The sequence below is a fragment of the Lathyrus oleraceus genome, chromosome 5 (genome assembly GCF_024323335.1).
Source record: "Lathyrus oleraceus cultivar Zhongwan6 chromosome 5, CAAS_Psat_ZW6_1.0, whole genome shotgun sequence".
Taxonomy (NCBI): domain Eukaryota; kingdom Viridiplantae; phylum Streptophyta; class Magnoliopsida; order Fabales; family Fabaceae; genus Lathyrus; species Lathyrus oleraceus.
Window position 1 is genome coordinate 503,902,665 of NC_066583.1, and position 12,109 is coordinate 503,914,773.

General features: G+C 30.8%; 1 protein-coding gene across 2 annotated transcripts; it reads left to right on the plus strand.

Annotated features, from left to right (window-relative positions):
- Positions 1-6,341: 6,341 nt before the first annotated feature.
- Positions 6,342-10,346, plus strand: LOC127085806 (probable ADP-ribosylation factor GTPase-activating protein AGD11). Of its 2 annotated transcripts, XM_051026358.1 has the most exons (12): positions 6,413-6,491; positions 6,600-6,667; positions 6,766-6,825; positions 6,994-7,120; positions 7,436-7,522; positions 7,643-7,727; positions 8,041-8,116; positions 8,428-8,591; positions 8,716-8,953; positions 9,103-9,219; positions 9,500-9,595; positions 9,840-10,346. In XM_051026358.1, exons 4-12 carry the CDS (start codon positions 7,069-7,071, stop codon positions 10,119-10,121), a joined length of 1,197 nt encoding a protein of 398 aa, XP_050882315.1. In that variant the 5' UTR covers positions 6,413-6,491; positions 6,600-6,667; positions 6,766-6,825; positions 6,994-7,068; the 3' UTR covers positions 10,122-10,346. The 2 variants fall into 2 exon arrangements, with proteins under 2 accessions (XP_050882314.1, XP_050882315.1); XM_051026357.1 differs by lacking the exon at positions 6,600-6,667 and having other exon boundaries at positions 6,342-6,491.
- The last annotated feature ends 1,763 nt before the right edge of the window (positions 10,347-12,109 follow it).

Consider the following 12,109-nt stretch of genomic DNA (forward strand, 5'->3'; position numbering starts at 1 on the left):
AAACACAAGGATGAGTCTCACTCGGTGTTCTCAACCTTCTGCTCACGAGTGCAAACAGAAATGAATTGCAAAATAGTCAAAGTCAGAAGTGATCATGGTGGAGAATTTGAAAATAAACACTTTGAAAATATTTTTGATTCAAATGGTATTTCCCATTATTTCTCATGTCCTCGAACACCACAGCAAAATAGAGTTGTAGAAAGGAAGAATAGGACTTTACAAGAAATGGCCTGCACCATGATCCAAGAAACTAATATGGCTAAGCATTTCTGGGCAGAAGCAGTTAACACAACGTGTTATATTCAAAACATGATTTCTATCTGACCTATTCTGGGTAAGACTCCTTATGAATTGTGGAAGAACACAAAACCCAACATTTCTTACTTTCATCCTTTTGGATGTGAATGCTTTATGTTAAACACTAAAGAGAATCTTGGCAAGTTTGACTCTAAGGTACAAAAGTGTTTACTGTTAGGATATTCTGAACGCTCTAAAGGCTACATAATCTTTAATACAGAAACATGAAATGTTGAAGAATTAATTCATGTTAGATTCAATGATAAGCTTGACCCTAAAAAGTCAAAGCTAGTTGAGAAATTTGCAGATCTGAAGATTAATCTTTCAGAATCTAAAGAAATTGTCTCTGAAGAAAAAGACTCAGAAGGCAAGGCTAAAGAATCTGAAGAAACGACTCAACCAGAAGCTATTGTTGATCCAACTCATCAGAAGAAGAGTAGATCAAGAACTCCCCATTTCCGAAAAACTGATTCTGGGAGATAAGAATACTCTAGTCAGAACTAGATATTCATTCAGACACTCTAAAGAAACCCTTTTAGGTTTGGTGTCTCTGGTAGAACCCACCTCTGTTGATAAAGCTCTTCGGGATAATGAATGGATTCTAGCCATGCAAGATGAACTAAATCAGTTCACCAGAAACGATGTTTGGGATCTTGTTCAGAAACCAAAAGGCTTCCATGTCATTGGAACCATATGGGTTTTCAGAAACAAGTTGAATGAGAAAGGTGAAGTTGTCAGAAACAAAGCTCGACTGGTAGTTCAAGATTATAATCAACAAGAAGGTATAGATTATTAATCACATATTTTACTTATAATTCATTAACCAAATTTACTATTTTATTAACCAATAAATTTTATACCATTAGGCAAGTTCTGACACTAATGTGAAATATAATTGAGTGTAAAGACTGATTATTATATTTTATATTTTAATGTCAGAATTTGGTTAATTTTATGATATTTATTGGTTAATGAATTATAAGAAAAATATGTGGTTAATAATCTATATTTTTGTGGGTAATGTAATAATAAAATTAGTTAATCACAACTTATATATTTATGTTATAAAAAAAATTAAAATAATTTTAAAAAATATTATTTACAAATATGTGGTTAATAATCTAGATTTTTTTACAAATACTTTATATGTATGTATAAGATATGTTGACATTAATTAATATTAAAATTCCATTCCTTTTAATTTAGTTGATAGATATGTAAGGATAATAGATGCATGAACATGAGTTCGAATTCACAATATTCTATTTATTTTATTTTTAAAAGATGAATTTAAGATGAATTTCAATAAATTGCATTACTTTTAAAAATAAATACTGATACTATCATTAATAAAATACTGTAATCTATATTCTTCTCCAACATAATTCTTTTAACTTTTAAGAGATTCTTCTCCAACTAATTCTTTTAACTTTTAAGAGAATCACATTCTAGCATGATTCATAATGTCAATTGGGTCAAAGGAATGAGTGGTTTCCGGACAGTTTTGTCCATTTCATTCTCACAAGTTGGAATATTGAGTACATTAAATTGAAAAAGCAATATCACACATTATTAAAAAGTGCCATTGAAAAAACCAAAACAATAAAATAGGTCGTGTTTATTCGTTGACTCCGACAAAGAAAACGTGCAGGCCTGATATGTATTATGGTCTATGGTCAAAGAAAACGTTTTGATATATATATATATATATATATATATATATATATATATATATATATATATATATATATATATATATATATATATATATATATATATATATATATATATTTGAAATTGCTCCCTAAATCCCATGAAATACTTATTATGTAAAATCACTTTTTCTTTGTTTAAGATATCACCCTTCATGAAATACATAGGTGTTGCATAGTTATAGTAGATTGGCTCTATAAAATCACAACAACTAAGAAACTTGTAATTAACTTAACTAATTACCTTTAACTATATTAACTATCAAGGTGACTTAAGTGACAAGTTGACTTCACTAACTTGTTTTTGGTGTAATAGGATTAGTGTCGTAAGTGTTGACGAATTTATTAACTTGGGGATAACCATGTTTTTGGTAACAAAATTTAACTGTGTGGCCATACTTGTGACAGTGATGCAGTATCTTGAATTGTTTTTGTTAGAACCTTCATAGCTAGATCATCTGCCTCGACCACAGCCTTCTTAGCTTCATATGGAATAGCGAGGATACTGTTTTCACTAACAACAGGCACATGTGTAAGAATGTGATTAATTTCCTCTTGTGCAACCAAAGAGTTGACTTTGTTGATAGATGGCAGGGATTCCATCAACAACACCCGAGTTTTAACAACTGTAAATTGATCATCCAGGCCAGTCAAATTGGATGACTTGCTCTTCAATAATGTAATGTCTGGTTGATCTCATAGCTTCACACCTATAAGGATTGGAACATGTGCCATCTTTCTGACTAACAGCCTTACAAGACTTTTTATTAAAGATGATATCATAACCATTGTCACTAAGTTGGCTAATGAACAATAGATTATGCATTAGACCATCAACTAAAAGAACATTAGTAATAAAAGGAAGTTTACCATTCCCAATGGTTCCAGAGTCAATGGTCTCCCCCTTCTGGTTTCCTCCGAAACCAATGAAACCTCCAGGCTTAAGTTCCAAATCTTGGAATATAGACCTTCTGCCCGTCATGTATCGTGAGCATCCACTGTCCAGGTACCATGACTGGTGTCTCAGCTGAGCTGTTAAGGATGTCTGCAACATAAATGATTTTATCCTTAGGTACCCATTTTATGGGTCCTCTTTTGTTAGTTTTCCCAGAGTTTCTCATAACTTTAGGTATTTTAGTAGAAGGATAATCACGAGGAATCTGTGCATGATACTTAGGTTTCAGAACGAAGTTCCTATCCTTAGTATGCTTCAGTGTCTATGCAGAAATATCATACTCAATGTCAACAGGCACAAAATGCACATATAGAGGTTTTTGTTTGACCTTCTGACTTTCGTTAGGTTTTGTAGTTTCTGTACAACCCAAACCTTTCTTGCCATTTCTACTAACTCCATAGATTAAGGAAGCCATTTTGCTTATATCTATGCTTTTAGCCAGAAAGTACTGAAATGCTCTGTCATATCTGATGATGCAATTAGTATCAGAAGCTTCTGAAATTATTTCCTCCTCTAATTTTGAAATTTTACTTCTCAAAATAGAGTTATTACTTAATAAAGAAAACACTTTTTCGGTAAGAGAGGAAATATCATTCTCAAGCTCTTTTTGAGTTTCAGAAGCAGTTACTTGGACTTGTTTAAGGTCCTTGTATTTGCTTTGAAGACTCTGGTACTTTTCCAACATTTTAGAAAGACAAATTTCAATACCAGAACGATATAGATTAGAGAATACCTCTTCAGAATCGGAGTCGGATTCTAATTCTAATAAAACCTTGTCTTCTGGTTCCTTAGAGCTTGTGGGATCCTCAGTAGTTTCCATCAGTGCAACATTAGCTTTTTCTTTTTGTAAGAATCTTCTTCTTCAGATTTTGAGTCGTCCCAGATATTATCCCTGTAATATGAGGGACTTTTGATTTGTCTCCCTAATAATAATTATTTTAGAAAACTAGATATCAAAAACTAGATATCAAATGCATAAAATAGATATCAAAACTTTTGTTTTTGATATTATCCGAAACAAATGTTCTTTTGCTATGTTTTGGTAGAGGTGGTTAGAATTTTGAGAGAATGGAAAATAAAAATAAATGTCAAAAAAATAAGATAATATGTATTATATATTTAACATGTAAAAAATCTTATAAACAAAAGGAACATTAGATCAGTGGTTAAGAATCTCACTTAATAAGCTTATGTATGGAGTTTGAATCCAATTGGTAGTAAAAAACTAGAATTTTTATCCAACATAATGTCACGTGAAATTAAAAAAAAACCACGTGGAATTTTTTTAATTATTTTTTACTATTTGCTGATGTGGATTTTAAAATAAAAATAAAAATAAAACGATACATATACAAGTCACACCAGCAAATAGCGCATCCATGGATAAGGGTGGCCAAATGGGACGACCACCCCGCCTTAAGCCTGTCAAAAAAGGGGGCGGGACGGGAAAGTCTGCCAAGTGAAATTAAACTTAAAAATCTAGCATGCTCCGTCAAGGTGGCGAACTTGCTCACCTATTTTTTTATATATTTATTTTTCATTTTTTTAATAGATTAATAAGCTTATTTTTACATTTCAATTAGATTTTTCACTTACTTTTTAGAATAATTTTTTATAAAACATCTTTTTAACAAATTTTACTTAACAAAATATTGCATATATTCACAAATAAATGTATAAAATAGAATCATCAACAAGTATTTCAAAACTATAGTTTAAGTATTAACCTTCAACCAACCAAAATAAATATTTTGAGTGCTTGATAACTAGGTTGGCGAGCTGGCGGGTCAATCCGCCCTTTTTTAGCAGGCTTAATGCAAAGCGGGCTTAATGCGGAGCGGGCTTAAAGCTGAACGGATAGGCGGACACAAAATCTCAACCCAAACCGTCATTTTTGGTGGGTGCGAGGAGCGGCCTGACGGGCCACGACTCGTTTTGCCACCCCTACGCATGGGTCATAAAGAGAATCTTCACATTACAAAGAGGAATAAAAGAATTTATTTTATAAGAGTGTAAACCAAATATTGCTTATATTACAGGAGAGTGTCGTATATTTAATCCATTTTATTTTAATATTTTACAATTTTTTTTTTGTTGAGATTTTTGACCCAACCAAAATTTCAATACTAAAATAATTTTATTAATATAATCGATTGAAATTATAATAGGTCTTCAAGTCAAACTTTATTCTTGATGGTTATTTGTTGTTGCCTTTAAATTTTATTTCAATTTACTTTATAAATTTTAGATATTATTTATAGGTCATAATTAAATATTTAAAAGTTTATCTTACTATCAATTTTTTATATGAAATATAACTCATTATTATTCGTGGAAATAGACCCCGACAAATGTCTTTTTGTATAACATTCACTAACTCAATACATTAAAAATATGATTTTAATTTAAATTGACTTTTCATTTCTTTTTCTTAAATTCTGCTTTAACTATTTTGTTTTGTGCATTATTTTTAACTTGGCCTATTGTTTTTTCTTTTGACTTTATATATATATATATATATATATATATATATATATATATATATATATATATATATATATATATATATATATATATATATATATATATATATATATATATATATATATATATATATATATATATATATATATATATATTAAGCTATCATAATTTAATAGATAATAAAAAATGTGCATATGAATTTCTTGGGCGATAGATGTTCTAGTGTCCGGTAGGTAGGAGAGACACTGACATGAGGATTTACTTGACCCAAATTTTCCTACTTGTAGGATTGAGGATTGAAGGTTTACGCTACGACAGACAATACTCATGTAAAAGAGTGAATGATATTTGAATAAACCGTATGAAAATAGCACTGCGGAGATTTAGAGTTAATTACATGTTATAGCCGATGTGAGACTTATATACAAATATTTGTTAACCAATAAATATAGATTCTATCACACCTACGTAGTTGAAGCGGGAGGTTGACAAACGCTTAGACTGATCCGAAAATCATCGAAGAGAACTCTAAGTAGGCATTTGATAAATATATCAACAATCTAGTATAAAAAAAGCAGATTTACCCCATAAACGACCTTTTCCAAAATAAAATGAATGTCCGATTCAATATATTTTGTATGATGATGTTAGATAAGATAACCAGATAGATAGGTCTAACATTATAATATTAGAGGAGACTAGCATGAGAAGTTATGTACCTTACTTCTAAACACATAAAAAATTATTCAAATTATGAGCTATAAAATAAAATCATTCGAAATTTAAACACACTCTAAATAATTATAAAAAATTCAAAATTTTAACCTAATGAAACTTTCTCAAAAAAATATATTATGCATTTTTGTATTGACGGACATAAAAGAAAAACAAACCGAAAAATACTATTTATAGGTTATAGTTGAGAAATTGATGAAATCAATCTGTTGTTAAAATACCGTCAAATTGTAATGTACAGGATTTAACACGCTTCCATGTAAGCGCGTTCAAACTACATCTCTCTCTGAACATTTCAATGTTCCTTGGTGAGTCAAACATTCATCATAATCACAACAAATTCAAACTCTTCAATTTCAATTTTTCACGATTCTGTATTTCAATTCCTTTTTTTGATTTTATCTTCATTGTTCAAGGGGTTGTTATCATCCACCAATTTCCAATGAGATTGATTTGAAAAAAATTCTAGGTTTTCTAGCTCAATGTATGTTTCTTCAATGATTTACAAAACCTATTAATTTGTTATGATTTTTTTCTCTGATTTTGATAATAATTTGTTTTTTGTTGTTGTTGTTGTTGCAGGGAATTAGCTGGCATTGGCTCATGCTTAATTTCAAGTTGAGGAAATATATTATCTGATCTGTAAGATTTTTCAGTTGGAAAATTTGTTTTTTTTTGTAAATTCAAACCTAATTTGCCATTTTTTTTATGTTTATTCCTTTGGAATTTTCATTGCAATTTTTGTGTTTTTTTTTTAATATTGATCAAGATAAAATATGTGATGCCGATGAACCCTTTTTTATTTGTCAGCTGAGAAACAGTGAATAATTACATGGCTGTTCTCAGATTATAGTTCCATTCCTTGATTTTGATTTTAAGTATTTGATGATGGAGATGGAGATACATCAAGAAAACTCTGAAATCAACGGTATACCGGGTAAAAAAACTCTATTCCTTTTGCTTCATCCTTTTTATTGCCCTCAAAGTGATATAATGAATGGTTGATAGTATGAACAAGAAGAATAGAGTCATTCGTATGATAGAATCTTTGTAGCACGAACACTTCAGGTTAAAGGCGTGTCTGACTGAGACACACAAGATCACAACACTTATAGTTATACTCAATCACTTCTATTTTCTTAGATTATTTTCGGTGTCAATGTGTCACTATCACTGCCGTGTCTGGTGTCTGTTTATGTGTAAAGTGATATTATGGTAGTCTAACTATAAAACTTAAATGTCTCAACTGTAGGGTCAGCATCTTGCCTATACGATCTCTTTTGTACCGAAACACCGAGTTTGAATTCTCAAAGTCAAAGAGAGCGATGGATGATATCTGGTATTTTACCTTTTTAAATTATCTGTTTTTAAGATAAATAATTTATATTCAAAAACAGTGTATAGCTTCCGGAATTTTATCTTTTAACTTATCATATTTGTGCACATTCCCATCCGCTAGGTCCACAAGAAAGATTAGACAATCTGATGCGTCAAGCGGGGAACAAGTACTGCGCTGATTGTGGATCGTCGGATCCAAAATGGGTGTAAGTACCACCGAATTCTGTGCTTATCATATATGTTCTTGTGTATAAGATATTTATATAACGAAAGATAAAATAAAATAAAATTATTTGCATGTAAGTGTTTATGGAAATAAGCTGAAAGCAACTTATGAATACGTCATAAGTTCTTTCCTTAAGCTCTTCTATTCAATCTCATAAGTGCTTATGCCAATAGATAAGCCCAAATAAGTCAATCCAAACAGGCTTGTAGTGTGGTTTATCTATCCTACTTGTAAAGGGCATTAGTTCATATTATTTGCTTATGATTTTATTTACCGCATTGTTTGAATATCAGGTCTTCAAGTCTTGGAGTATTTATTTGCATCAAGTGTTCTGGTATACATAGAAGCCTTGGAGTCCATATATCTAAGGTATGTTCCAAACATAAATTATGTAAAACTCTTGTTATTTGGCAAGGTTATATTTCTGCATGAACAAAAAAAGAGAAGTAATCCAAACCTCTGTAGCATCACACCTCTAAAAAAAGGCGTGTCTGTGTCAGGGTCAGACACCGACATGACACCGACACTTGTTTTTACGTTCAATTTATTTATTTTTTTCGAATTATTATCGGTGTTGACGTGTCAATATCGGTGTCGTGTCCTGTGTCCATGCTTCATAGATACAAATTTATTTGCAAATTCTCAAATGGAAATGTTAACATGATTTGACATTATTATAGGTTCTGTCACTGAATCTAGATGACTGGACAGATGAACAAGTTGATTCATTGGTCAACTTGGGTGGAAATACAGTAATCAATAAGAAGTACGAAGCTTGCTTGCCGACTTACGTAAAAAAACCAAAACCAAATTCTTCTATCGATGAGCGCTCTGATTTTATTAGGTAATTGGATCAAAAAATGCTCGAATGCGTGCATGCGCGCGCGCACACATACAACAGATTTGTGTTTACCTAGACGAAGGGTACCATTGCGTTTTACAATTTTTTTTTTAAATTTTATTTTCAGGAGAAAATACGAGTTCCTACAATTTTTGGATTCTGAGGAGAATTTGTCGTGTCCCTTTATACCATCCCATGGAAGAACTTCTTCATCCGGTCAGAGCAGTTCCTCAAACAACATTCCTCTACCCGAAAAAAAACGTTATGATAAACAAACAACTAAAAACCGTATCGGGCTATCGTTTCGAAACAGCTGGGGAAGAAAAGATTCTGAGAACAGGACTGCAAAGAAGAGTACCTCGTTGGTAATGTTTCATTTCATTACTACTAGATCTATCATTCATCTTTTGAAATCGGTTATTGTGAAGAGTACCTCGTTGTACCTTATTCTTAATAGAAAAATGAGTGAACATGATAAATATTGAATCTTATTTCTTGCTATTTACTGTTATAGGCAGGTATGGTTGAATTTGTTGGGTTGGTAAAAGTTAACGTGGTTAAAGGCACAAACCTAGCTATCAGAGATATAGTCACTAGTGACCCTTATGTCATCCTTTCCCTCGGTAACCAAGTGAGTTTCCTCTTCATGTCACATCTACTAATTTGGTTTGCGCGTGCTGTCAACATTCAACGTTCTCATGCATTCACGCATTCACGTAGTCAACACATCGGAGGTCGTCGGGTCAAAGATCATACCATCTGATTTCAAAGCAGATTTTGATAAAACAATCACCGATGTGCTAACTGCGTGAATGTGTGTGGTTTCTTAATAAAGGCATGTAAAGGATAAAGGAAATTTAACATTAGAGATATGTAACATTTATAATATCTGGTCTGGTCTGGTCTTGCAGTCGGTGAAAACGCGTGTCATAAAGAACAATTTAAATCCAGTTTGGAATGAAAGCCTAATGTTGTCAATTCCTGAGAGCATTCCTCCTCTTAAAGTGGTAAGTTCAATTGTTCACCATTTTCTCAAGTAGAATTGATTCTGCCTCAAAAGTTGATTATAATTTGAAGTTAGAATTGAGAGCTTTTGCCTCTAGAATTGTTTTTTAGGTTTGAATTTAGCGTTCAGTTCATTTTTACATAAATGTATACAAACATAAATTACTTGTGCTTGAAGTTAGATGCTAGATACAACATCAAAGCCTGGTTTTGATAAGATTTGATGTGATACTTACTTGCGTGCAGATTGTATACGACAAAGATGCATTCAAAAACGACGATTTTATGGGTGAGGCTGAAATAGACATTCAACCACTAGTGTCAGCAGCAAAAGCATATGAGAAATCATCAATCAATGAGTCAATGCAGCTTGGAAAATGGGTAGCAAGTGGTGAAAACACACTTGTGAAAGATGGAATAATCTCACTTGAAGAAGGAAAAGTGAGACAAGAAATCTCATTGAGGCTACAAAATGTTGAGAGAGGTGTGCTTGAAATTGAACTTGAATGTGTTCCTCTTACACAATAGATGAAATAGGAGTAAAGGATCATAACATAACTTTGCAAAGAAGAAATATACATTTTGGAGCATTTGTTCAGTGTAGATTGTCATGTCTCAGTTTTCACTTCTGTACATGAATTCTGTGAGACTGTGACCTTCATTATGTAGATGAAGGAAAATATGAGTCATCAATAAGTGTTTTTTTTTGGAAGAGAACTTATTGATAAATTTCAATCTTTTTGCCTTTTTCAACCTCATGCTCATGTTTACTTGAAATTAATCAAACTGAATATGAAGGGGCCATTGAATTTAAAAAGATTAAAGAAAATTGAGAAAGTTTAAATGACAAGAATTTAAATAATAATAATAATAATAATAATAATAATAATAATAATAATAAATATAATAATAATAATAATAAATATAATAATAATAATAATAATAATAATAATAATAATAAAAATAAATATATAAAATAGTTAGTATACAAATCCATATATAAACCACAAATCTACCATTTGGTATGCATGTTATGTAAAAAGTTTTTATACATCGGTGTATCATAACCTTTCATATGTGATATTTTAAGTATGATTAAAGAAAAAATCATCAAACACAAAATTTTGGAAATATGTATTCAAATAAGTATTTAACAATTATTTAGGGAATCAATTGTCTTTCTAATAAAAAATATTTGGCAAATATTTTTTTACTTTTTGAATGCAAGATTAATTAACTTTTATTTTGAAATTTTTGTAATCTCACGATTTTTTTTTCTCACATGTCATAACACTTTTAGTTGTTGCACGTGTGTTTCCATGCATACATCATGAGATCTTTTTGGTTAACAATTTTTTTTACCATGGTTAAAATTAACGAGTTTGAAGTTTCGACACAGTCTAGTATTCTTTCTACCACTATATTAATAGGAAAATTAAAAATTTTTCGATATAGAACACTCATGTCGATAAAATGACTTGAATTCCCTCCGTTTCTACTTTTTTACAATGTGGAATTGATGACCTATTTATAAATTAATAAGAATTCTTTGGATTTCAAGAAAAAAACAGCTTTACTGGCACTTATTGTAACAAATATGAAAGACCACTTAGTTCCACCAATTAAATTCTTACTATTACTCATCCTTTAATATAATGCTCATTTTTTCACATATTGTAACAAATTTTTGGAATGTATTTGGTTTAATGAAAAATGTTCAATTTCTAATTTTAAAATAGAACAAACATCTTCTCAAATATAATGAAAGGAATTGGTATGTTTATGTATAATTATTTGGTGTAATTACAAAAGATTGTTGATTTTGGTATGTGTTTAGGAAAAGACTCATACATTACGTCAACTCAGTAGATAACAAGTATAAAGCTCGTGGATTTGCACCCACATACATTACTTATTCACCTCCAAATAGTATTTTTTCTGTTCCTTTTAAAAAAGTTTAAGAGTCACATATTAACTTCATATGATTTCACATTCCCTCGTTCACGCTTCTACATGCAGACTCTACATTCCACTAGTTCATAATAAAAAGAGGTCTTCAGCATTTGAAATTTATTCATTTCCATAACAACAGTTAGGTTTTCATATCCTCCAAAAGATAAATATTTTCGTATTTTCTTCCTTCCTCTCCATTATTTGCTCGGATCATATTTTCTTCCTTCCTCTCCATCATTTGTTCGGATCTTTTTCAAGTGTAATCTAATATCTCTTTATTTATCAGATATTGTAGGTGTCGTCCACGAGATTAACAATTATCAGTCGAAATCAGACGAGAAGAAGATTGTGGTTTCTTTGAGACTCAGGGATCTGTGGTAAATCTGAAATATTATGTATCATTTATATATTGATATTACATAATTTTATACTTACTTCAAAATTATGTATATGGAAAATATTATAAACTGCAGTTTATGGGGCAACTATGAATCTAAGTTTTTAAGTTATTATAATGATGACACAAAATGTGGAGCAATTATCATTGTTCTGACACATGCAAT